This window comes from Harpia harpyja, chromosome 19 (assembly GCF_026419915.1).
Source record: "Harpia harpyja isolate bHarHar1 chromosome 19, bHarHar1 primary haplotype, whole genome shotgun sequence".
NCBI classification, from domain to species: Eukaryota; Metazoa; Chordata; class Aves; order Accipitriformes; family Accipitridae; genus Harpia; species Harpia harpyja.
The window spans coordinates 12,632,929-12,654,826 of NC_068958.1; the positions used below are offsets into that span (position 1 = coordinate 12,632,929).

The 21,898-nt window shown below is 45.6% G+C and overlaps 1 protein-coding gene across 14 annotated transcripts in view; it reads left to right on the top strand.

The window, feature by feature from the left end:
- EXD3 (exonuclease 3'-5' domain containing 3) overlaps nt 1-21,898 on the top strand; it is a 295,489-nt gene that overhangs the window by 152,751 nt on the left and 120,840 nt on the right. For 6 of the 14 annotated variants that reach the window (XR_008239335.1, XM_052815030.1, XM_052815031.1 and 3 more), the window contains exons 19-20: nt 3,342-3,395; nt 5,133-5,264. Coding sequence is in view for 9 of the 14 variants with exons in the window: in XM_052815030.1 (XP_052670990.1) it covers nt 3,342-3,395; nt 5,133-5,264 (186 nt within the window). In the remaining 5 variants the exon portion in view is untranslated. The other 8 variants (XR_008239338.1, XR_008239337.1, XR_008239336.1 and 5 more) reach the window with 7 other exon arrangements.

Sequence of the window (21,898 nt, forward strand, 5' to 3'; positions counted from 1 at the left end):
GTTAGAGCAATGTGCACCTGGATCTAAATTGCCCTGGACTGGTTTGGAGCCATGGGACACAAAGGGGACTTCTAATACTGCAGTGAGCAGAGCTTCGTGTAATGGGGGAATCTAATCTCTGATCTCATCTCAGCTTTGAATGTCTTTTTCCATATTTTTTATGTAAACGACATTCTTCGGGTTTGCTAGTCTTTTTACCTCCCCACCAGTCTGCAGAGTAAATTCGCAGAGGAGAGATGAAGAACTGTTCTGCCTTTAAGATCAAGACTTTGCTTTTGATGTTTGGTCAGCAGGAGGAGAATGTCTTTCATTGGAGACCTTGATACAAATGGGTCTACATTAAGAAACAAAATTGAGTCAATGGTTTTGGTGTGGTACTTAAGGCCACATTATGAAATCATGCAATAACTCTCTACAATTTATGGTTTTCAGGAATGCTGAAGAGAAGTCTAGGGTTGAAATACCAGCAGTACAGCAAGTGCACTGCAGGACTGGACTGAGTGTGTTCATAGCTATTAAGCTCTTGGTTTATTATCTATTTTAAAAGACCCTGAGATAATAGGTAGGGAGCTTGAGGCTTGGATTGAGGTTTACGATCCACTTCTCTAGTAGCGTGCTTTTCCAGCACACATCCTGGAGCAGATGCTTTCTGTCTGTTCCCTTTTTGTCCAAACTGGGACCTTGCTGGCCTAGGCCCTGGATCACTGCTTCACCTCTGCCACTGCAAAGGAGGGGTCACAGCTTTTCCTGGACTGCTGTCTTGCAGAGGGAGCACTGCAGTTTGCCTCTTCAAGGACATGTGGCATTGCCCAACACGTGTCATGCACGGGCTTTGCAGATTTTAAATTACAAATCTACAGCCTTGTGCTGCTGTTTCTTGAAACCTTCTTTGGCCTTAATTCAGGATCCTTTAGGTTGTCACAAATCATTCTGCTGCTGGCTTCAAAACATATGGTCTCTCTCTGTCCTCTCTCATCAGTCGTTGCCCTTCCAGGTCTCTCTTGTAGTAATTCATTTGAGTTCGTTCATCTCTGCAAGATGAAAGTTGGCTGAACAGACAGGCACGTTAAGGGCTAAATAATAATACCAAGTTATTAGGCAGTGCTTTCTATTCAGAAAGTCTAAGCCTTTTCCAGAGGAAGTTGATACTACCCTTTTAATAGATTGTGAAACTGAGGCCAGTGCCCTCCCTGCAGCACTTGGGATGGAGCACAAGTCCCTGACACCCACCCCAACACGCTACTCTGGTCGTTCTTCTCCTTTTATTTGCATCTCCAAGCACACATCTTCCGGATGGTCCCAGCACTGCCGTCCGTTATTTCTTTCAGAGGAAAAGAAGGAATTGTGCCCTTTTCTTCAGCACGTGTCCTCTGTGGTTTCAGTCAGATGTGTGCTATCACGTGGCTTTTCTGGCTCTGCGTGCTTCTCCCAGTCATTGTTCCAGAGGCGGAAAAACATGCTGGAAGAGTTATTGCTTTTCTCCTTTTTATTTGATGTTCTTTGCCTGTCTCTGCAGAGCCATTTAGATAAGGGGATTTATCAAGCTTGAACTAATTAACCCTGGATGCAGGAAGTCAGAATGGAGTGTTCCAGCTGTGAAATCCTCGCTTACCCTGAAGCACACGTGGGTCTGAAGGAATTTCACATCTCTTTTCCCTTGTCAGCAAACCACTGTGGTGAACTTTTGCTGTTGCCTTACTGGACTTCTCTCACTAATGTGCCGTGAGGGTGGTTTGTTGGCAGGACTGTTCAGTCACCCAAACTGTGTGTAGTAGGATTGCATGCAGCGCAGGGTGTCTCTGCTGCCACTTCAAGGTTCCTGTTCTTGGAGATTTTTTCCTTTATTGAGAGAGAGGGTTGATTTTGAAAGAAATCCGGTAATTCTGCCTGTAGGAAGACGCTTTAGAAGTTGCCAATTGCTTTCTCAGTGGAGAACTGGCAGCCAAAGAGTGACTTCACAAAAAACGGAGGGAAGTGGCTACCTGAAAGGTCAAGATAGGAAAAAAATGGTTGCTTAGTTGACTGCACAGGGAGTTTGTGCCTTCAGAGCCTTCTCCCCCTTGTTTCATGTTGCCATAGGTCCAGCGGGTCTTAAGAGAATAGCTATCCAAGATAGAGTTTTAAAATCTTGGTTTGTTTTTTTCAGTGTTCCTTGGTTATGCTTGGTGGTGTCAGACTGTCTGGGAGGTGCAGCAGGACTCTGATCCCAAATGTGTCCTCCTGCTAGGGTTAGAGGATGATCCAGAGAGAGCTTCTGAAACTCTGATCCAGAAGAGAGACCTCTGTGACACACATCTGGAAACAGTGAAAAATATGAGGGCTTCCAACAGAATCCAAGCCAGAGAAGAGAAATAACCTCATGCCTACCTCAAAGTGCCAATCTCTTGTCAGCACTAGCAGAGCTGAAGTGCCGGTTCACATGGGAATCCTTCTATCGCTATGGCCATGAAACTATTTCCCTTCTACATGAGGGGATGAAGGGGTGGGAGGGAGGGATGTCATTTAATCATACGAAGATCAGTCACACTTTCATCCTTGTGAAGAATTGCGGTTCCAGATTTAGTATCTCCTTTTGGCACCAAACCATTTGAAAGTGTCTCTCACTCTATTGTGAAGGTCAGAAGTGTGGGTAATGAGTCCCCTGATAATTCAGCACAGACCTTTCCCTTGAAGGACAAGACCTCTGATAAAAGCGTAGGGTTGCAAGTCTCTCAATGGAGATGTTCTTTGCAGCCTGGAAAGGGTGCGTAATTTCTGTATGTCTGCTCTTCGGCTGCTGGGAGAATAACACCGACTTACCTTTAAGGAGTGGAGCAAGCATCGTTCTGTTAATGTCTATGAAGTTTGCAGACACATATAATGGTACTTTTTTTGCTGGAATTACCTGCTTAGGTTACTTTTTACTTTCTCCCCTGTGCATTGCTGTGCGAACAGAACTGCTTGCTTCTTTGTGAACCAGACCAGGGAAATAGAAATAGTTTGGGTTAAGGAAAAAAAAAAAAAAAGATAGAAAAGTTTTTGATAGGATTATTTCAAGGTGGATCGGTTCCCTGGGCCATCTGCAGTGCAGATGCACAAGTAGCTTGTTCCAGCACATGTGAGGCAAGGCGGGTATTGGCAGGGAGGGGACATATAGTGAGCGAGCAATACCTTGAGCTGCTATTGCTGTCAAGAGCGTATTGTTGAACCAGACCCAGATACTCTTGGCCTAGTGTATGTTGACACCAGAGACAAAGACCCGATATCACCAGTTCATGTTCTCTCTGCTTTGACTGAAAGAAAAGCTTGAATCCAGTGTAACTTCAGCCGATGTTCATTATGATTTTTACTGTTTTTTCCAGATTGCCCGACAGGAAGGAAGAGTCATTTTAACCTCTGGACTCCCATATCAGACTGTAAGTGTTCAGAGCTTCTGGCATTTTTCTGGCGTTGTATCATTGCGTGGTCTGGGATGTGCAGTGTAGAGAAGAGGAAAAGTCAGATGTGAATGCAACAGCTGGCTTGGCTTTTTCATGTGTTCTGCACTAAAAACTACATTAAGGGTCTTGAGAGGTTTGCTGTTCTGAATGACCAAAGCTTGGGGTGAAATTTTTTTTATACTCAGTACTGCATCAGTGGAGAGAGCTATTGCTCTCCGTTGGGGGCAGGGAGTGGAAATCTAGCCAAGCAATCCAGAACAAAGTGTTTCTGTTTGGCCTCACTGGCAGGTGAAAGGCAGCTCAATTCCCATGCTTTTTATCACAAAGATTCTTGTTTAGTGACTGGCTCCATGCTGACATAACACACAACAATTAAAGATGTTTCTTCAGGCTTGGAAGGGAGAGAATGAAAGCCACCAAGCATGGGTCCCGGTGGAAGCTGTAGAGGTTTAGTGTTCCTATAGATACACAAAAAAACCAAAGCAAACCCCAACCTTACCCTCAGCACCAGATGTTCAGAGCCCTTCATGAGACACACTTCAAAATGGAGTGTTGGTGGGAATATACTGAACCTGTCAAGTCAGTGGTTGCAATGTTATGATGCCTGCTGCAGGTCCTTTGTGCTTTGTTACTGCCCAAAAATTCATTTGGAAGAGTGCAAGTACTCTGGATTACACACATGAGTCAGAGTGCAGGCCTGCTTTGATACAAGCTATCGGTATAAAAGCTCCCAACTACTCAAGTAGCTAGTTGGAGTATTTGCAGAATGTAGGTTGCTAATTTCCTACATAATAGCTGAACATTGAAGAAAACTCCCCCCATGATGAGACACTGAGGCAAGTGCAGCTGTGCCACGCTACAGGTTCCTTATCCAGGCTGTGGTTCCTTGACCCTACAGTTGATGTGATAGGTAATTCAGCATCCAGCATGATCTTATTTGGCAAAGCTTTAACTTCAAAGTACTGTGTAGGAATTGCAAAAGGAAAATAACTGCTTCCCAGTGTACGATACTGTCCTGGGAAATGTCTGGTTCCCTTTGTTCCTTTGCCTTTGTATGGTCTATGTGAGGACAGGATGGCTCTGCTAGGCTCCTTTGCATGTAGCTGATCCCACCTTGCTGTGAGTATTCATGATGTTCATAAAGATGTGTCTGGAACTTCCCAGTGCTTGTTCCCAGATACAAACTTCTGTGCTAAATGTGGAACAAACATCGAGGGACTGTCCACATCAACCACTTCAAATTCATTGGCCATCAGTGAACTCCAGGTGAAATGGTGTATAAACTAGAAGGGTTGAAGTGGTAAAACTGTCATTGGACATCGTCTGCATCATTGTGCTTTTGCATACTCTGTGTGATCTGGCCAGGTATCACGTGAAAGCTCTGATTAACTTAAGTTTACTCTTGCTACCCCTGTCAGCACCACACCACCCAATTATAAGTTGAAGGGGACTTGGGCAATCAAATTTCATATATATATATATGAAAAAAATGCTGCAGTGCTTCAGTAGTCTCAGAGCTATTGCAGCAGTGGCTAAGTGTTAAATTACCAATTGTGCTTGTTAGATCAAAATTTAGACTGTAAACACATACTAACTCCCAATATTATTTGTAATTAAAACCAAACCAAGTGTATTAGGAAAAAAAAAACATGGATCATGATGCATGGAGTGCCTCATTTACTGCCTTTTTGGTTTACGACTTGTCTTTTGAAGCTGCAGTCCCAGGTGGCAGAAGGAAGGTGTTTCTCTGTGAACTGCTCAGAAAAGGCAAAAGAACAGGCCCTGCAGGTTCTGAAGCACTTCAACGTTCAAGTATCCCTGGCAGATATCTTCAGCCGCTGCCAGGTAGGACAAGGCTTCTCTGAGTTAAAGTTCATGCTCGCTCGCCGTTTTGTGTGCAGCAGGCACTGCTTCAGCTTTTTGGGTCTTACACTCAGTGTCTTCTACTTAGTTCCCAAGATTTCTGCTTGAACTTTGGCAACGTCTTGCAAAGCTGTGAGGAGTTCAGAGTGTGCTAACATCCATCAGAAGTGTTGATGACTAAGTCAGAAGAGCAGAGGCACTGCATCTGCAGCTTTGCTAGAAACTGCTGTTTTTCTGATTTTTGGTACTTGGCATGTGTTTTAGCATTGACTATCATGGTTATAGTCTCTTTGTTGCTGTGTTCTCTGTCTAGGACGCATGCTGTTTTAATTAGAAACCATGTTTAATTATGGCTCTGTGATTCTGATAACACTTAATTACTTTAATAGGAGGATTTTTTTTTTTTTAGGACTGTATTTTTTTTTTCAGAAGCTATTAGGTTAATTCATGTCCATGCTAGTTGATGACTCCAGATTGTGTTTGGCATTAGTTATCTGTGGATTGTTGTTAAGAAGAAATTTTAATTGTGTTAGCTCAAATCTCCATCTCTTCCAATTTCACTTTTGTATTTGTTACAGTAACACGCTGAAACCTATCCCTTCACAAACTGTAATATAAACCGACTTGCAACTTCAACATCTCTCATCTTATCAGTGTTTAAAGAGAGAAAAAGAAGAAACTGCAAATCTGGCTAGAAAAGGAGCTTTCTCATAGGAATAAACAAGCCAGCTGAACACTTCAGTGAAGTCTGGCTCAGTGCCTTGTGGTCGAGCTCACGGGGTCTCCTGGCCTGGTGGAACAGCACAAGTGTTGTAGGAATAGCAATGACTTCTGAGCAAACTCACCAGAGAGCATTTTCTAGACCTCTGCTTATATCTGATGTCGGTTGTTGAAACTGTATCTGTAACTTACAGAGAAAATGAGAGGTGTCCAGCTGTGCAGGTTGTCTATAAGAGGAGAATGACGTAACACCATGCAGATTGGATCGACATAATATGGGTTGATCTTACTTCAGGATAAATGTGTATATTCAGATATAAGATATTGAGTTCAGTCTTGCGGTTTTATTGTTCCAAGAACAGATTGCAGTTGTTATATAGTGGCATGCTGGCTTCTTTGCTATTTAAAAAAAAACCTTTAAAAAACCTTGTGAATTCTCCGATTCCCTGAGATCCCATAAAATAGCAGTGTTCTTCCTGATGGTTGTTGAAATACCACAAGAATAAGCACACACAAAAAACCATGCTGCGGAAAACACTGTGATATATCTGTAATAAATGCAGAAGACTGTGCAGCATGCGATGTAAAACTGACCCCTTGCCCATGATCTGGAGTCTGGAACTGTTTAACTATATGGCTTTTTGGTACGTGCTGTCTTAGTTTACAATATAAATAGGGGTAATCAGTCTGGCTAGGAATATATACTAAATGTTCTCTTACTTCCAGGAGAAATGCCTTCCCTGTAAACTGTGGTGGTGGAACAGCTGCATGTTTTGTACTGCTAGGCATGGGAAGATGCTGCTGTTTGTCAAACCACTCTGTGTTCTGAATCATATATTTACCTACATTTAAGGCTTTGGCATTTTGGACCTGGTTTTGTTCAGCTGTCCTCTTCTGACTGTACAAGTTTCACTAATACGTTGCCATTGCTCTTGAGGACAGTCCAAGCTCTTACAGCTGCGCATGTCCAGCAGACGTGCAGCCATGACCCAGGAGCGCTGGGCGCTGCAGCTCTCAGTAGGTCTGTGCGCAAGGGGGAGAGCGGCGGGCAGCAGGTTGAGAAGGACCATACTGCATAAGTGCATGGCAAATTTCTGCCTTAAAGAGGGTGTTATGGGGCCACTGTGGCCAACGGAGACCTCAGCACTTCATTTGTAAATTCTTTCTGAAACATCCTAATTCTCTGCAAACCTAATTGGGCTTAATTAGGATGGAGGCTAGATCCTTAAACTGCTGAGATGTGCCTTCCATACTGCCTGTTCTGGTCCTTAACCGGGTTACAGACCTCAGGGCTTGCAAACTGCTTTGAGGTCTGCCACCTCCTTGCAGAAATGTGTATTGCTAATGGGTGACCGAGGGTTTTGGCTGTCCTGTAGCAGGGGAGAGCGGATGGCGTGCAAGCCGGGACCTCCAGAAACACCCAAGTGCTGCTGCATACGTGCTGGGCAGGAGGAGGAAGCCGGGTAATACTGATGGATAACCTGGGCCACACTCCTTCCTCGCCTTCGTGGAGCTCGGCTGGACGGTGTCTGAACTGTGGGCCCGGCAGCAAAGGACAGCCCTGCTGTGCTTGCCAGAGCGCTGGAGTTGGGTTATCGGCTGCGATCATCCATCGTAGATAAGCGTTTTCTGTGTGTCACAGGAAGCAATGTGGCATCCTGCCTGACTCTCTCTGTCTCATGGAGCAAGGGCTTGTTTTGTCTCTTGGGCTTCTATTCTGTAAATGATTTGAGAGAGAGTGTCAGCAAATATTGTTGCTGTAACAATTAATGCGTGTGGTGCAGAGCACACGGTAAAAATAGGTCCTAATTCAATGTTGTACCCAAGATTGCTGTAAAATATGTTTCCTCTGTCAACTCCCTCAGCAGGAATGGACGGTCTCTCTTTTGCAGATATAAAGAATGGGCTTGCTTTCTAACCCTGCCAAAATACTGCCTTTTTCTGTTTAAAACAATGGCAAATACTGGTCACCTCTGTCTGACTTAGAGAAGCAAGTGCACGAAGAATTTCACCCATGGGCTTCTCAGCATTTCTGCTTTCAGTTGTCCTGGGCTTTGACTTGGTTACTCTGGTTAAAGGCTCCAGAAATGGAGACCGCTGCTGGCTGCGTCAGTTGTGGCCTGCCAAGTATGATCTTCTCATTGCATGTGTCTCTCAAGTGCTGCATCTTAAGGACTCTGTTGATGGTCATGGAGGAGCCACCTGTGCACAGTAGGTTTGGCCAGGCCTGGTATTGCCTTCAGTGAGGAACATTTTAGGGGTGCTCAGTGAAAATGAGTTGTATCTTTTGGTGACATGCAAAAAAACCCTGAGAAGTCTTACATTTCATAGCCTTAAAATATTTGAAATAAACCCATACCCTCTATTTGAAATGCAAATGTCTTTTGTCTGTCACCTCTGCACACATTTGAATATCTTGTATACAGCTTTTCTTCTTTTCAGTTACCCAAAAGTAGCTCCTTCAGAAAGGGGTGACATGAAATGCGTGCTGGAGGGTGCTCTTACATGATAAATTCAGCACATTGGTCCCTTACACGAGTCAGGAAGATCTTTGTGGAGTTGTCAGGGGCTGTTGTAAGCACCCTTAGGGTCAGCTAGCAACCTGCCTTGAGTGGAAGATCAGTGATCCTCTGCTCTTGACAACTTGGAGGAAGTTCTAACACAGAACTAGCATTTAAGAAAGAAAAAAAAAAACAAACTTGCTAAAGAAGGTGACCTACTGGATGGCTACTTTATGGATACAAACATCTAACAGCTAGGTTATTTTCTAGGGGGGATGAAATTTGGCTCCTCTCACAGGTCCGTGCATTCAAGGAGGAGGTTATCTCCCACCCTTCCTAGTGCCGCAGCCACCCTCGCTCAGATGTGGTGTCCGTGCAGTGGGCATGCCTGCCTGCTTTGACATTTGGGTATGGCCTGGTAGGACAGTAGGAGGACATGAACTCCACCCCAGTCTCATAAAGAAACTCTTGAAAACAGACATGTTTTGGCAGGTATTACCTGGATGACTGGCATGGCTTTTTCCATCTTGCTTTTCTGTGCCGTCTGATTGAAGACCCATCTGAAGCAGGTGTAGACTGCATCTGCTGACCTGGCAGTGTGCACAATGCCTCTTCGTTTACTGCTTTCTCGGTGAGCCTGAGGTACCCAGGACGTTTTGCTCCCTTTGGCTAAGGTATGGTGTCTGGCCTAGCCAACTTCTTGTCAGTGAAAAAACACTTGTCTCAAAGAAAATAAATTCAGGCAAGGGGCTGGCAGCCCTCGGTTGTGAGTAATGTCGCTCTGTGCGGCACTGACAGGGTGAAATTACGGTTTGAATGGTGATAAACTGAGGAGATAAACAGTGCAAGTTGTTAGCTTTAAATCTTTATATCACAAGTGTTTGTCACGATGGTTTGAAGGGAAAACAGTGTGTTCAGTGTTGTACGGGATTGCTGATAAATTACTCCTGTTGTAGAAGAACCTCATCGTTAAAGGTTTATAACTTTGCTGTAAAATCCTTGCTGGTTTGAGGCTCTGCAGACAGATTTGGAGCCAGGCGGGCCTGTCCATCTTCAGAAAAGCTAAGTTACGCTTTACTTGAAAGTGTAACTGCTGCTCAGCTCAATTTTGAGCCTGAAGCTTTACTGTTGTACGAGGGAGGGAGTGGGCTGGGGGACCTGGGTCCTGCGGTGTGGGTGTGCCACCTCCTTGCCTCCCTTGGGCCTTTCTTTCCTTTCCCACCCTCTCTTTGACTTGACCCTTTAGCCTTTAAGCTGTCCAGGGCAGGGACCCTGTTTGAACAATATCTAACGCAATGGGAGGCTGATCCCAGGTGAGGTTTCAAGGCTTTCCTGCAAGGAAAAATGATTGCAACTATATCCCCTGCAAAAATAAATGTGCAGGGAAAAAAAATCTCAGGCTCCAGCTGCAGTTTCTGCAACTGAACAGCCCTGCATTTATTATAGGTTTATCTGCAAATTCAAATAGGTTGTCTCTTTCACTTCACTGAATGCTCTGATCCTAAATAAGCAAATTACATCACCTATTCTGATGTCCTGTTTAACTTGTGACCTCAGCCTGAGCACTGCAGGATGTGAGAGATAGCTGCTTTACTTCATTGTCTGGAGATCTGGTATCTTTTTTTTTTTCCCCCTTCCCTGCTCTTTCAGTTTCAAAGCTGCTCACCCCAGCCTTTTAGAAAGGTGTTAGCATGGGATTAGGAGTAGGCAGGGAGGAGGGGGGAGGAAGAGAGGAAACCACCATTTTTTTTGAAATTAGGTGCAAAAGTGTTCTAACAGTTGCAGCAAATGTTTCTGGTTTTTTGTGGTTAAGGTAACAAATTTCATTGCTGCAAAGCTCATCATGTGCAAGCTGATTTACACAGAGGGAGCCCAGTATGGAGCAATCCATTTAGCAGGGACAAAGAAAAAGGCCTTATGATTAGATGAAAAACCCTGTGCTTGGGGCACTTTGCAAGAACCTTTGAAGCCAGCCTGGGAACTCTGGCAATATTAGTCGATAATTAGTAATATAGATCCTTCAAGCTGTCGTTTAGATTGAAAATGTGCATGTCTCTCATGAGCCTCTGTCACACCAATCTGATCAGCAGGCTTTTTTGTTCCTTTTATGTGGGTTGCTCTGTCGGTCCAGATGATGATGAGAACTGCCAGACATCATCTTTCTCACTAACTTGTGAGCCGAGCAGCTATCTCCCTGCTCTAGCGTGTCATGGAAGTGGGACCAGGGCAATTTTTTGTGGTCACCTCTCCTGGCCTGAGCAACAGTCATTTTATTCTTTTAAATGTACCAGTTGTCCTTCCCCATGCGCAGCGAAAAACCAGTAGAATTTAAAGGCTACGTATTTCATAAAATGTTTCTGCCCCGGCAGACAGTGAGGGATTTGTCTCAGGAGTTGCTTAGGACAAAAAGTGTCTGCAACTGAAATGGGGCTGAGGCAACCATCAAAGAATTTTGAAAATGTCAGTTCACGAAGCCCACGTTTCAGCTTTTGAGATGCCTTCCACTGATGTAACATCGTGTCCCTATTTACTTCCTTTCAGCCCTGAAATCTCTTTGGACAGGGCTGTGTCACCATCTAAATGAAGAACTAAGAAGGGTCATGCACACCGGATTTTGTTGACTTGGGAATGCTGAGAAAGAGAATATCGTTTTGAAACCCTCTGTGGTTTAATAAAAGGTTCATCCATAGGATGCAATTTGTCAGCGCCTACAGGTCAGGAAAACCTGTGATTAACAGCATCTGTGGTTTCCCCAGATGTGTGAGTTAGCTGCTTACTCCTCACCAGCCCTTAACCCAAACTGAAAACTCAGCCCTGTGCCTACCCACTACGTAGGCTGTGATTTCTTGCTTCAGAGTACGATTGTTCAACACAAAGGGTAAGGCCCTCTTAATCTTTTTGTTTATCCTGGGCTAGGCAATTTAGATGTAATCTGCAACTTGTGCTGCTGAGACTCTGGCCAGGAAGCACAGCTGGTATTATTCTGCCTCTGCAGACATTGTTGAGGGAGCGAATTGACCTCAAAAGGTACTTGTCCCAGGACTGTGTGAATGTGAGCATTCAGTCGTGAATGCACCTAGCCCTGGCGCAGCAGCATTTCATTCAGAGGGATGTAGCTCTTTTTATTTGGAGTGCCTCTTACACGACAGTCGTTAAATAGCGTTAGGGTTTGTGATAATTTGTCGTGGCAAATTGTGCTCCTTTTGAGTCTCCAGTTGAGATTTTTATTTGCTGATCGCTAAGGCTTTATAAACTGTAGTGAGAGCTCATAGTGAATGATCACCATTACATGCAGGGACATGGGGGCATGCCGAATCAGCGTGCCTCGTCCAAGCTCCCAGGTGGAGATCCCAGGGGAAACTGAGCGAGCCCCAACTCGTGGGTGCAAGGCAGGAGGGTGAGCAGCATGCTGTCCATTCTGCGCCATCCATGAGTGCATACAGCACCAATTCTGTAAAATTCCCAGCCTGTAGCTGCTTAGCACTGTGCTGCTGTCCATGTAAAGCTCAGAGCCCCACAAAAAAAGGGCTCTACTGGGCCTAATTCTCACCAGCGAGCCCGGACAGTGCTGCCTGGTTCCCACAGACTGTACACTTCCCTGCCAAGATTTCAGTATCTTCAGAAATTCAGTGGAGCATGAAGGTCACAGCAAGGGAAGAATGACAGCCTGAGACTTTTTTTTTCCCCTTTCACCAGCTCGGAGCAGACTGTTGTCTCTCTAGCATGTTGACTGTTTTCATAGGGTTAGCGTGAAGTTTATGTTTTACACAGACCAGTGGAAGTCAGATATGGGAATGCAGCAGATCAGCTGTGTTTCTTCAAGGAAGACGGTCTCATGTTGCAGACTTTCTTTCTCAGTGTCTGCAAAAGCTTGATTTCCAGTGAAATTTCCTTTACAGATCTTTGTCTTTAGGTTGTTTTTGTGGAGGTATGTGAGAGACTGTACCTGAGGTTTTCGTTTGTGTATTTATTTCCTTTCTCTTATTTTCACTTGCAAAGCTGCAGACGGATATTAAACTTTGGGGGGGGGGGGGAAGCTGTTAATTTTTCATGGTGTTATGTATTACAGTGCTCAAAATGATGATGCCAAATTAGCCATTAGAGGTCAAACCTCAGCTGACAGCAAATGTTTTCTTTTGAGGAAGTCATCCTTATTCCTGGGAACCAGTTTTGTTCTCCTCTGCTAAATGCAAGAAAGGTATGAATGTGTGTTTTTTCCTGGAGGGCAACACTAGCTAGAAAAATGCTGGTTTTAGCCAGTGGAAACAGCACAAGCAAACAACGATCGGCAGTGAAAACAGCACTTGTATTTAGACTAGCATAGAAAAGAAGACACAATGTAGTGCAGTGTAAATGTCCTTTTATACAGTTCTGTACAAGGCTTTTTCTTCCTCCCATGGGTTTGGACAGATCGTGAAATGCATTGGTCAGCAGTGATGCTGGTGCACTGGGAGAAAGTAATGAAAGGTCAGTGGGTGACAGTGATGGAGTGACTGTAAGGAAAGCGAAGAACTCTCTGGAGAAGGCAGTGACACAGCTATAACTCCCATATGTCCCAAAGAAACTGTCCCCATGTTTTCTCTCAAATGTCATGAGAAAACAAGAGATTTGTAGCCAATTTAAGTTCTGTTGGTTTCCAGTCCCCTGTGCCTCCTGAGGTCAGAGTTCAGTGTATTGACTGTGTCAAGAAGTCAAAATTCCCATGTTTTATACACTGTGGAGTTTCTCTTCCTTTTTGACATTTGTGCCCTTATAATGCTCTTTGTTTGTATGTCATGGTAAGGATGGGATGCCCAACTCCTGGTGTTTGAATGGCTGTATATTTATTCTGGTGGGTTCTCAGGATGGTAATCCTACACATAAACCAGCAATACAATCAGTGGATCTCATTATTTGAGAGACCTTGTACACTAAAAGTTAAATAAAGTCAAAGTTCTTGTTTTTACAATGGAGTGACCAGCTTCATTAGTAGATCATGTGAAGTGAATTGATTTGAATCCATCCAGAAGGCCTCCAGGCCTTTATTTTCCCTTCATAGATCAAGATGATTGAATAGCATCGGAAAGGAGCCTTTCTTCTAAACAGTTTGATGTGGGCCATCTTGTAGCACAGGTAGTATTATGACAATGTTTTTCCAAATCCTGTAGAGAATCCTGCACAAAACCCTTGCCCTGTTGTTGCAAATGCAATTAAATCCTGCTACATGCTTCATGAGAATGAACAGTTTTGCAGTCCTCCAAGATTTGCAGTGTTTGCCTGGGCAGCTGTTAATACTGGCAGCAGACCTTTGTTCCTTCAGAAGAATGTGTGATCTCTAGGCATTTTTGAATCTTTTGTTTGAGTCAGCATTATACACTGAGCTACACATACTTGGCTTCATTGTAGAATTTGCCAGATCTGTAATTGCTTGACAGCATTTATCTGAAGACCTTTAGGCATTAAACTGTGTAACTTCCTTTTGGCATAAAATGAACTATATCTGTTATTCATAGTATTAATTGTATGAGATGACACCCTATGCCAAAACTGTATGTCTGTGGACCCCTGTGGGATACAGTACATGATTTCCTTCTTCATCTACTGCTGTGAAGGCATTTTCAGCTGATGTTGAAGATGGTAAGTAACATACATAGGGTTTGGGCTTTTCAAGATCTTGTCCCCATAATGTTCACGTGGTCTAAATGACTCACTTGATGTAAGAAGAGACCATTTTGTGTTTGTGTAAACCCTTTCATCAAAGGATCATGCAGTGTTTCAGAAACAGAGACAGGTAAAGCAGTATCCTGGTGAAAAGAGAAACAGAAAGCTTTTAAATTAATTTCTCAATTTATACATTGTGTCAGTCTTGAAGAAGATTATATTTTGCAGTTATCTTGATGAAATACAGCTATATTGTGTGCTGTAAGCCCAAGGTGGGATTTTGCTGAGCTAGGCATGGATGCTATCATCGAGTCAGTCATTTATAAGAGGCTTAGGATAAATTTTTCTCTCTTTTCCCCCAAGAAGGCAATAGAAATCCCTTGGTAGCAGGAAGATTTTTATAGTGAGTTTATCTGAGAGTGTGCTAATCTGGAACAAAGTCTCCTGATAGCACAAAATCTTTTCTTCCAGAGGGCAGCCCAGTACCTTCCAGTTTCCTGACACCAGATTGCTTAGAGGGAGAAATGACAGCGTAGGAGTTTTGGCAAAGGGAAAACGTAACATTCAGGGCATGCTTCTTGTGAGTCATTATGTTTTCTCTGGACAAGTGGATTTAGATTATTTACCTGTCTTAACTCAAGATACACAGTCTGAGTTGATCATCCTTTTATTCAGGGAAGTGCTGGGGGAAGATGCAGGTGAAAGCCTGTTTTTCTCTCATCCCCAGTAACTTCTCCATTCCCACCCCCACCTCGGCTTTTCTCTTTGTGGTTTCTGGGGGAGCTACTCCTACTGAGGCAATTTAGTGAAGTAGGAGAATATCATATGTTTAAGGTGAGCACAGCCAGGTTTATTCTCCTAACTGCCCCTTAAAATGACTGTGGTTACAATCAGGTGTCTTGCAGCCAGGAAGGTGGCCCAGCAACCCCTTGTCCCCTGCCCACTTGTCCGTCCCTCACGTTTGCAGCTCATGCTTGGGGAAGGGGCTTGTGGGGAGCCAGATGTTGAGACTGATCCGGCTGAAACGGGAGTTCCCATTTGCAGCTGGATCAGTGCTTTGTAGTCACAAGGGACCACAGGAGCAAGTTACGTCCCGGGTGTACTGATGGCCTGGACTGCTCCACCTCTGGCAGCCTGATCCTGGGGCAGTGCCCCTGCCTGGAGCCTCGGGCATGGCAGCGAGTATGGGTGTCCTGCAGAGGTGTGGGCAGACACGTCTCTGCAGCTGTTAGGGTTTTAATTTGACGGTCTAATTTCATGGACTTTAAAGAAGGGGAGATCACTGAGCCGGGTCCTGCAGGAGGGAATGAGCTGGTGGTTGGAGAGAAGGAAGTTGGTGGCAGAGGAGTCAGAGGAGGAGCACAGTTCCCTACAAACGAGGCCATGTGAATGGCTGTTTGGTGACAGGATGGAGTGATCGATGTGCAAGGATAATAGCTCACTGGGGAGTCAGCCTGAAAGCTGAAGCCTCTCAATATGTGTGGGACATTGTGGAAAAGAAAGTTAAAAAGACATCAAGTAAAGCCAGACAGCTTCTTGCACACCGGCCTGCCTCACAGCTCTGGCTAGCGTGCTTCACTTGGATCATTTTTGCACACTCCAGTTTCTGACTATGTAAATGAGTTGGGCACTAAAAAGTTATTCATGCTTCCTTCTGTGCAGACACTGGCCTGTGCCAAAGGATTGAGCCTTCGCTCCCAGGAGGAAACCCATCCCGCAGCAGGGACCAGCCCTTAGGGGCTCTGACGAGCCTTCACTCTGGCTGCCTTCTGCAGTTGGGCCGTTCCTCCCCGAGCGGGGCCTTCCCTGGATCAGCAGCATTTAGTGGCATTTACTGGAGGGCTCAGATTACCCCAGTGAAAATAATCGGTTATGCAAAGTTACGCTGTTTAGATTGGGTTTCTTCTGTGTGGCCAGTGAGGTGTGAAAGTCAATCTGCTCCATAAACCCTGAGGGCACTTTCTCTGTGCTGATTTGATATGATAGCTTCGGGGTTTGGCTGTTGGGAGAAAGCTGGCCCTGGGTTCGGTTCAAAGGGACACAAACTAGCAGGTGGTTATGGTGGGACTGGGCTTGGGAGCAACACAGTACACCTAAATCCAGCTGGGGCTGAGCCAGCCATGGCCTGGCAAAGCAAATGGGTTGCCCAAGAGGAGGGTTCAATGTTTGGGTCTTGCTGTGGTTGCAGAGCCCTTCAGCCATCTCAGCCGAGCTTCCAACTGAATATTCTTGTTTATGGTTTTATCAGTGCACTTCTTTTCACAGGCTCATCATCATGGTCCATGCGGTAAACAACAGTGTAATTAGTAAATTCTCATGGTTAGGAGAAGGACTTGCTGTAGCAGGAGTGTTTCATGGTATCCATCTTACGCTTTTTTCATGATCATCTTCCTTTTTTCCCTGATGGAACCACAGATATGGAGTTTCAATGCAGAAAAGTCCCTGTGGACCAGCAGCCCTTCCTGACTCTTCCTGCCTGCCAGCCATGGTTTCCATGCCATTCCTGCACAGACACAGGCTCACGTCTCCAGTGGGGAGGCTGCAGGTGACCAAGGGGTTCAGTCTGAAACCCTGAACTAACATGCCAGTATGGCACTAGACCATCCGTCTGTAAGATCACAACAATGGCACGTAGTAGCCATCATAAGGGGCTTTCTGGCTGCTTATTGATGTTTATAAGCACTGGAGGATCCCCAGGTAATCAGCCTGAAGGATGGTCCAAGGGCTGCTGTCTTGGCCAGGTAATGCAAAACTGATGTAATGGGAGCAGTACAGAAAAGCAGCACACGCAAATTTAAATCGATGTCAATTTATGCTGTCGCTGATCTGTGACTTACTGCAGTAACATTCATATTCAGCTTTAGGGCCAAAAACAATACTCAGCTGCTTTCTTACTTTTTAATGAAAAATACCTCTTTAGGGTTTCTTTGAAGTCCCCACCCCTGAAAATCCCCACTATATTGTCGTCATTGTTACTGTTAACAGCCCCTGCCAGTATCAGGAGCCTTTCCTGACAGATAGCTCTGCAGGGGCTTTGTCCAACGCTTCAATTCAGCCCTATACTATAGACAGTTTTAAATGGCTAATGACGGGCCTCCCAGGGGATTTCTGCCAAACTCTCAAAGACCTCCCAGGTTTAAAAGTGGCAGGGTGTCCTTTTCCTGGGGCCAGCCGCAGGAGGAATGCACACAGTCAGATTCTCCTACCTAAGCTGCATCAGCCTAGTTATTTTTTCAGTTGCAAAGGGTCATCCATGCGTATATAGCTGGTTGCTTAGCAGAAGAGAGATAGCTGTGTCAGTAGAGGACATGGAATAAATAGAGGAAGAAGGTTAGGTGGAAAGTATCCCCACCGGTTTGAGGCATTATTGCATTTTAACATTGAAAAATATCCTTTTTGAAAGTCACAGGAAAATATGAAAGGCTTTGAAAAATTAAGCCAGGGTCTGTATCAGACATAGGACAAGGTTCATTCTCCCCTAGTGCATAGTGATGGTACAGTGATATTTATGGGTTACAAATAGGAATGTGAATGATGTCTGAATGAACTGGGCTCCTACATGCCATTTTCAGAGGAGAGGCAGAAAAACACTGGAGGATCACTGAGGGTCTGTTGGAAATGGGACTGGGACTCTTATACTGTGATTTCATGAAAGTTTTAAGTTGGTGTTGGTGGACACTGCTGCCAGATGAAGCCCTGCCTCTTCTCTCACCTCTCCCCTACCCTGGTGCCTCTCTAAGCCCCCCTTGTCCCAACACAAGTGCTTGTTTAACTGCAGGGTCGCTGGATCAGGGAACTGATCCTAGTTGAAACGGACCTGTCAAAACCAGATGGTTAATTTTAACCCAGCTCAGTTCCCCAGTCTGGTTCACTCTGCAGCTGCCCAGATGTGTGTCCGCGCAGGAGGGGGGCAGGAGGACTCTGCCTCTGCTGTGTCAGCATGGGCTTATGCTGGCCAAAGCCCTTGCGAGCCCACAGCTGAAAGAGCTCAGGCCAGCGCTTCAACAGCCCTTGTCTGTCCAGTCCCTGCTAAATGAAGAGAATTTGGCTGGTGCTGCGCAGTGTGCTAGGGAGGGGCTCACTGGGATGGGTGGCCTGTCCCCCATGGCTGTCTGGTCTCAGTTCAGGAGATGAAGCCTCAGCCTGTCTTAGCCCTGCCCTGTTAATATCCATTAATTTTGGACCCTTCTGGCAGTTCAAAATCTGTTTTGGTTCAAATTTGATCTTCAGCTTTATAAATGAAGTATGCAGTCAGGTGGGTCCTTATTCCCATGTAAACAGAAACCGTACCATTTTGATCGGCTTGTAGCCAATGTGCACCTGACCACAGTTTTGCATCGTGGCTGAATACAGTTCACAGCTTCTGAGTGCGTTTCCCAATTTATTCATGCTGAAAAGGGCTCTTCTCGGTGATTAGCAAATGAATTTCCCAGAGAATAGGTAAGAATTGGTTCATAGCTTGCACTTGTGCTACCAAATGCAACAAAATCTTTCCTCCTGCTAAAGGAATCAAAATTAATACATTCTCTTCTGTATTAAAATAATTTCTTTTTTTTTTATTGAGGGGAAATCTGCCATCTCCCAAAATGATGCTGTGTCTTTAACTGGGCTACTGTTGTACAGAGTAGTTGAAGCTTCATTTAGCCTGAATGAAAAACTTGATGCATGTTGCTGAAGAGAGGAAACTAGTGGTGGATGATTTACTCGGAATGCCCTACAGCAAGAAGGTTATAAATGAAGAGGGGAAACACCAAGAGCACTGAGATCTGAACCAGAGGAAATGCACGAAGCCTTGAAGTGACCTTATGTAAATTCCTAATGATGAGACTTAATTGAACCCATTTTTTCCAGGGGTTGTAAAGATCAAAATAACAACAGCCTTGAAATGCAAAGGTCTCTAGATAATGCATATGAATGTATGGTTGCATACAGCCGATGCCCCGGGTTTGTGTGGCCAGCCTGCCCAGCAGCTGGTTACTGGATCCAGTCTTGCTCCAGGAGCTGCGGTGCCCAGGGGCCCCGACTGAGGCAACGGGGCTGCTCAAGGTGCAAAAGCAAAGCCTAGCGTCTAAGTCCTGCCTCCCATCCCTGTGTTGAAGCCGCCTCTGCGTAAATGCTTATTTTAAAGTCTGTGTTTCTGCACTGTGTCCCAGGAAGCCTAGCGTGCCCCGGGAAGCAAATGGCGTGCAGCTGGGAGAGCTGCTTGCGAAACGAGCTCATGTCCTCAGCCTGGCTCCATGGGGGCGAGTGCCCCATTGCACAGACAGGGAAATCCCAGTGAGGAGAAACAGAGCAGCTCTTGAGGGGTCGCCGGGCTGTGCTCTTCTCACTGAGGATGGTTCCCGACATGAAATAATGTGGGCATGTGTTCAGCGTGACAGTGTCGGAAACTGATATGGAGACTGTCAAGACCGAATTCCTGTGCTGTTCCTAGAGCTTGAGAGATTTTTTTCCTCTGTGCTTGTGTTCAGCTCTAGGATTCATTCTCCTCTTTCATATTAATGCATTTTTGGTAACATGAAGAAGTATTGATCTGGGGAGAAAAAGCAAGTGGTCACTGCTGTGAAAAATACTTATCACTGATTCTGGTGCCTAAATTCTCTGGGCTGGTGTTTTCTAAGGACTTGCGGAGTTAGGTACCCACATGCACTGAATGTCTGTGAAACACCAGCTGCCAAAGTCTCCTGCGTTTCATTCAAAATACAAGATTAACTGATTTATTTAGATTCATAAACAGCAGTAGGGAGCAGGGAGGCTCTGACCCAGTGAGAAGCTGTGGATATGGCTGTGAACAGCAGGCTAATGAAGATGAAAAACCTCCCCTGTCCAGAGTAATCCAAACACAGTCTTACATATGAGTCTGTTGGCCCAAGTGCGCTGTTTGTCTTTTCAGTAATCTGAAGCCAGAGCAGTACCCTGAGATGCAAAGGGGACAGTGACTGTTTGTACGTAGCAGAGGCCAGTTGTGCTGCTGCCTAAACTGAACAGCTTCCCGCGGCGGAGGAGAACTCAGTGGCACGGTGGTGCCACTGCGGCTCTGGGGATGTGCTCCCGTGGGCACAGCCCGGCTTCCCGGCTCCATCAGACCCAAAGAGATCAAGAAACTCAACGTCTTCCCTTTGGAGGCAAGCTGGAAAACCTTGTCTGTATTTAAAGTTCCCATGGCTGCAGTTTGAATTTGGCACACAGTTGGCCACGGGGTTATCTGAGGTCATGTACTCAAATAGTTGTAGATAAAACAAGGGCCTGTTTGGATTGGAAATCTCCAGAGGGCTTTTCCTTTGCGCGCGGGTAATGATATTGCAAGAGGACATGAGCCAAAATAAAGATTCGGCTCCGTATGCAGTAGCTCAGTAAAATAAAATGAGCAATGGAAAAAAAAAGAAGAAAAGAAAAGAGAAAAAAAAAAAGACTATTTTCATTATGTTATTTTCTGAACTTGCTGTTGAGATGGAGGAATTACAGCCAAGGAGAGGGAGTCCTGCAGCGAGACGCCATCCAGGACTGGGCTTGCCACGCCGCTCTTCCAGGAAACTCCCTGTCGCTGCAGAAAGCCGCCACTTTTCGGCTGTGCTTACCTGCCCATGGGCTCAGCCAGTGCACCCGCTGCGGTGCAGGTCCCCGTGCCGCAGAGCCAGTGGCAGGGTGCAGGGGATACTGCCGGATGGCTTCCCGGGCTGCAGCCCTGGCCACCTCCAGCCTTACAGCTCCTGCTCCTCTGCTGAAGAGGCTTGTTTCCAAAAATCGCTACCAGTTGGGGCAGTTATAAAGAGGGAGAAGTTAATGGTTTTTGGAAGTTAAAGAGGGAATAAGATTCTGTTGGGCTCATTCACAGGCCCTTGGGCTTTTATGGGAAACTATTTACTCACCGCTTAATGCAAGACGGCAGAGTAGAGCACATTTGGACAAGAAATGTGATTCAGTACTTTTCCAAGCTGCCATTAGAGAAAAGCGTATGCTTGTAACAACAGCTCTCTTCCTTGCTCGCTGCCCGCTACAATGATCTTCATGGCTTCACAGCCTGTTGTCATGAAAGTAGTTGAAATGCAAAAGCAAAATGACAAAGTTGGGAAGAAAATTAGGCCTTTGAGGGCTTTCTGTCTTCCTGTGATGCACTTGGATGCTACAGTGATAGATGCTGCTATAAAAGCATCACCCAACAGGTAGTGAGAAAGTAAAGACGAGACAGGAATGAGGAGGAAAAGCCGGAGGAAAAGGTGTTCGCCACACTTCACAGCATGCTGCAGCTCAGGGCACTGGGGAAACCAAAATGGGACTCTCCTCTTGGCGATGTGGCTTCCTGCCTATGGGCCTGATGAAAGCAGACGCGGGCTGCGGTGGTGTGGGCAGTATCGGCTTTGCTGGCCCGGAGGTGCCCGTTCTGTTGGAAGCCAGGGCTGCTGTGTGTCAGGGAGCAGCGCCACGTCTTGCCCCGTCTCCATTGCTTGTACTCTTAGCTCCCACATAGGGGTGCAGTGTGAGGAATCCCCCTGCCTGCACTTGAAATCCCTGTGGGGTGCAGTTGGGCAAGTCCTGCTGAGCTGCCATGTTTCAGACGTGCGTTTCAGACGGCGTTGTGACTGGTGGCACGTTGGCAGTGCCACCTCTGGGCTCTCAGTGGGAGCAGGCTGGTGCCAAGTGGGGAGCTGCTGTTTGAGAAGAGAGCATGTCCTGCATCATGCTGGTTCACCTAGGCGTTGCATGGACCTGCTGCATGTGCTTTAGGGCTTTCCCCTGAGAATGAGGAACGTACAA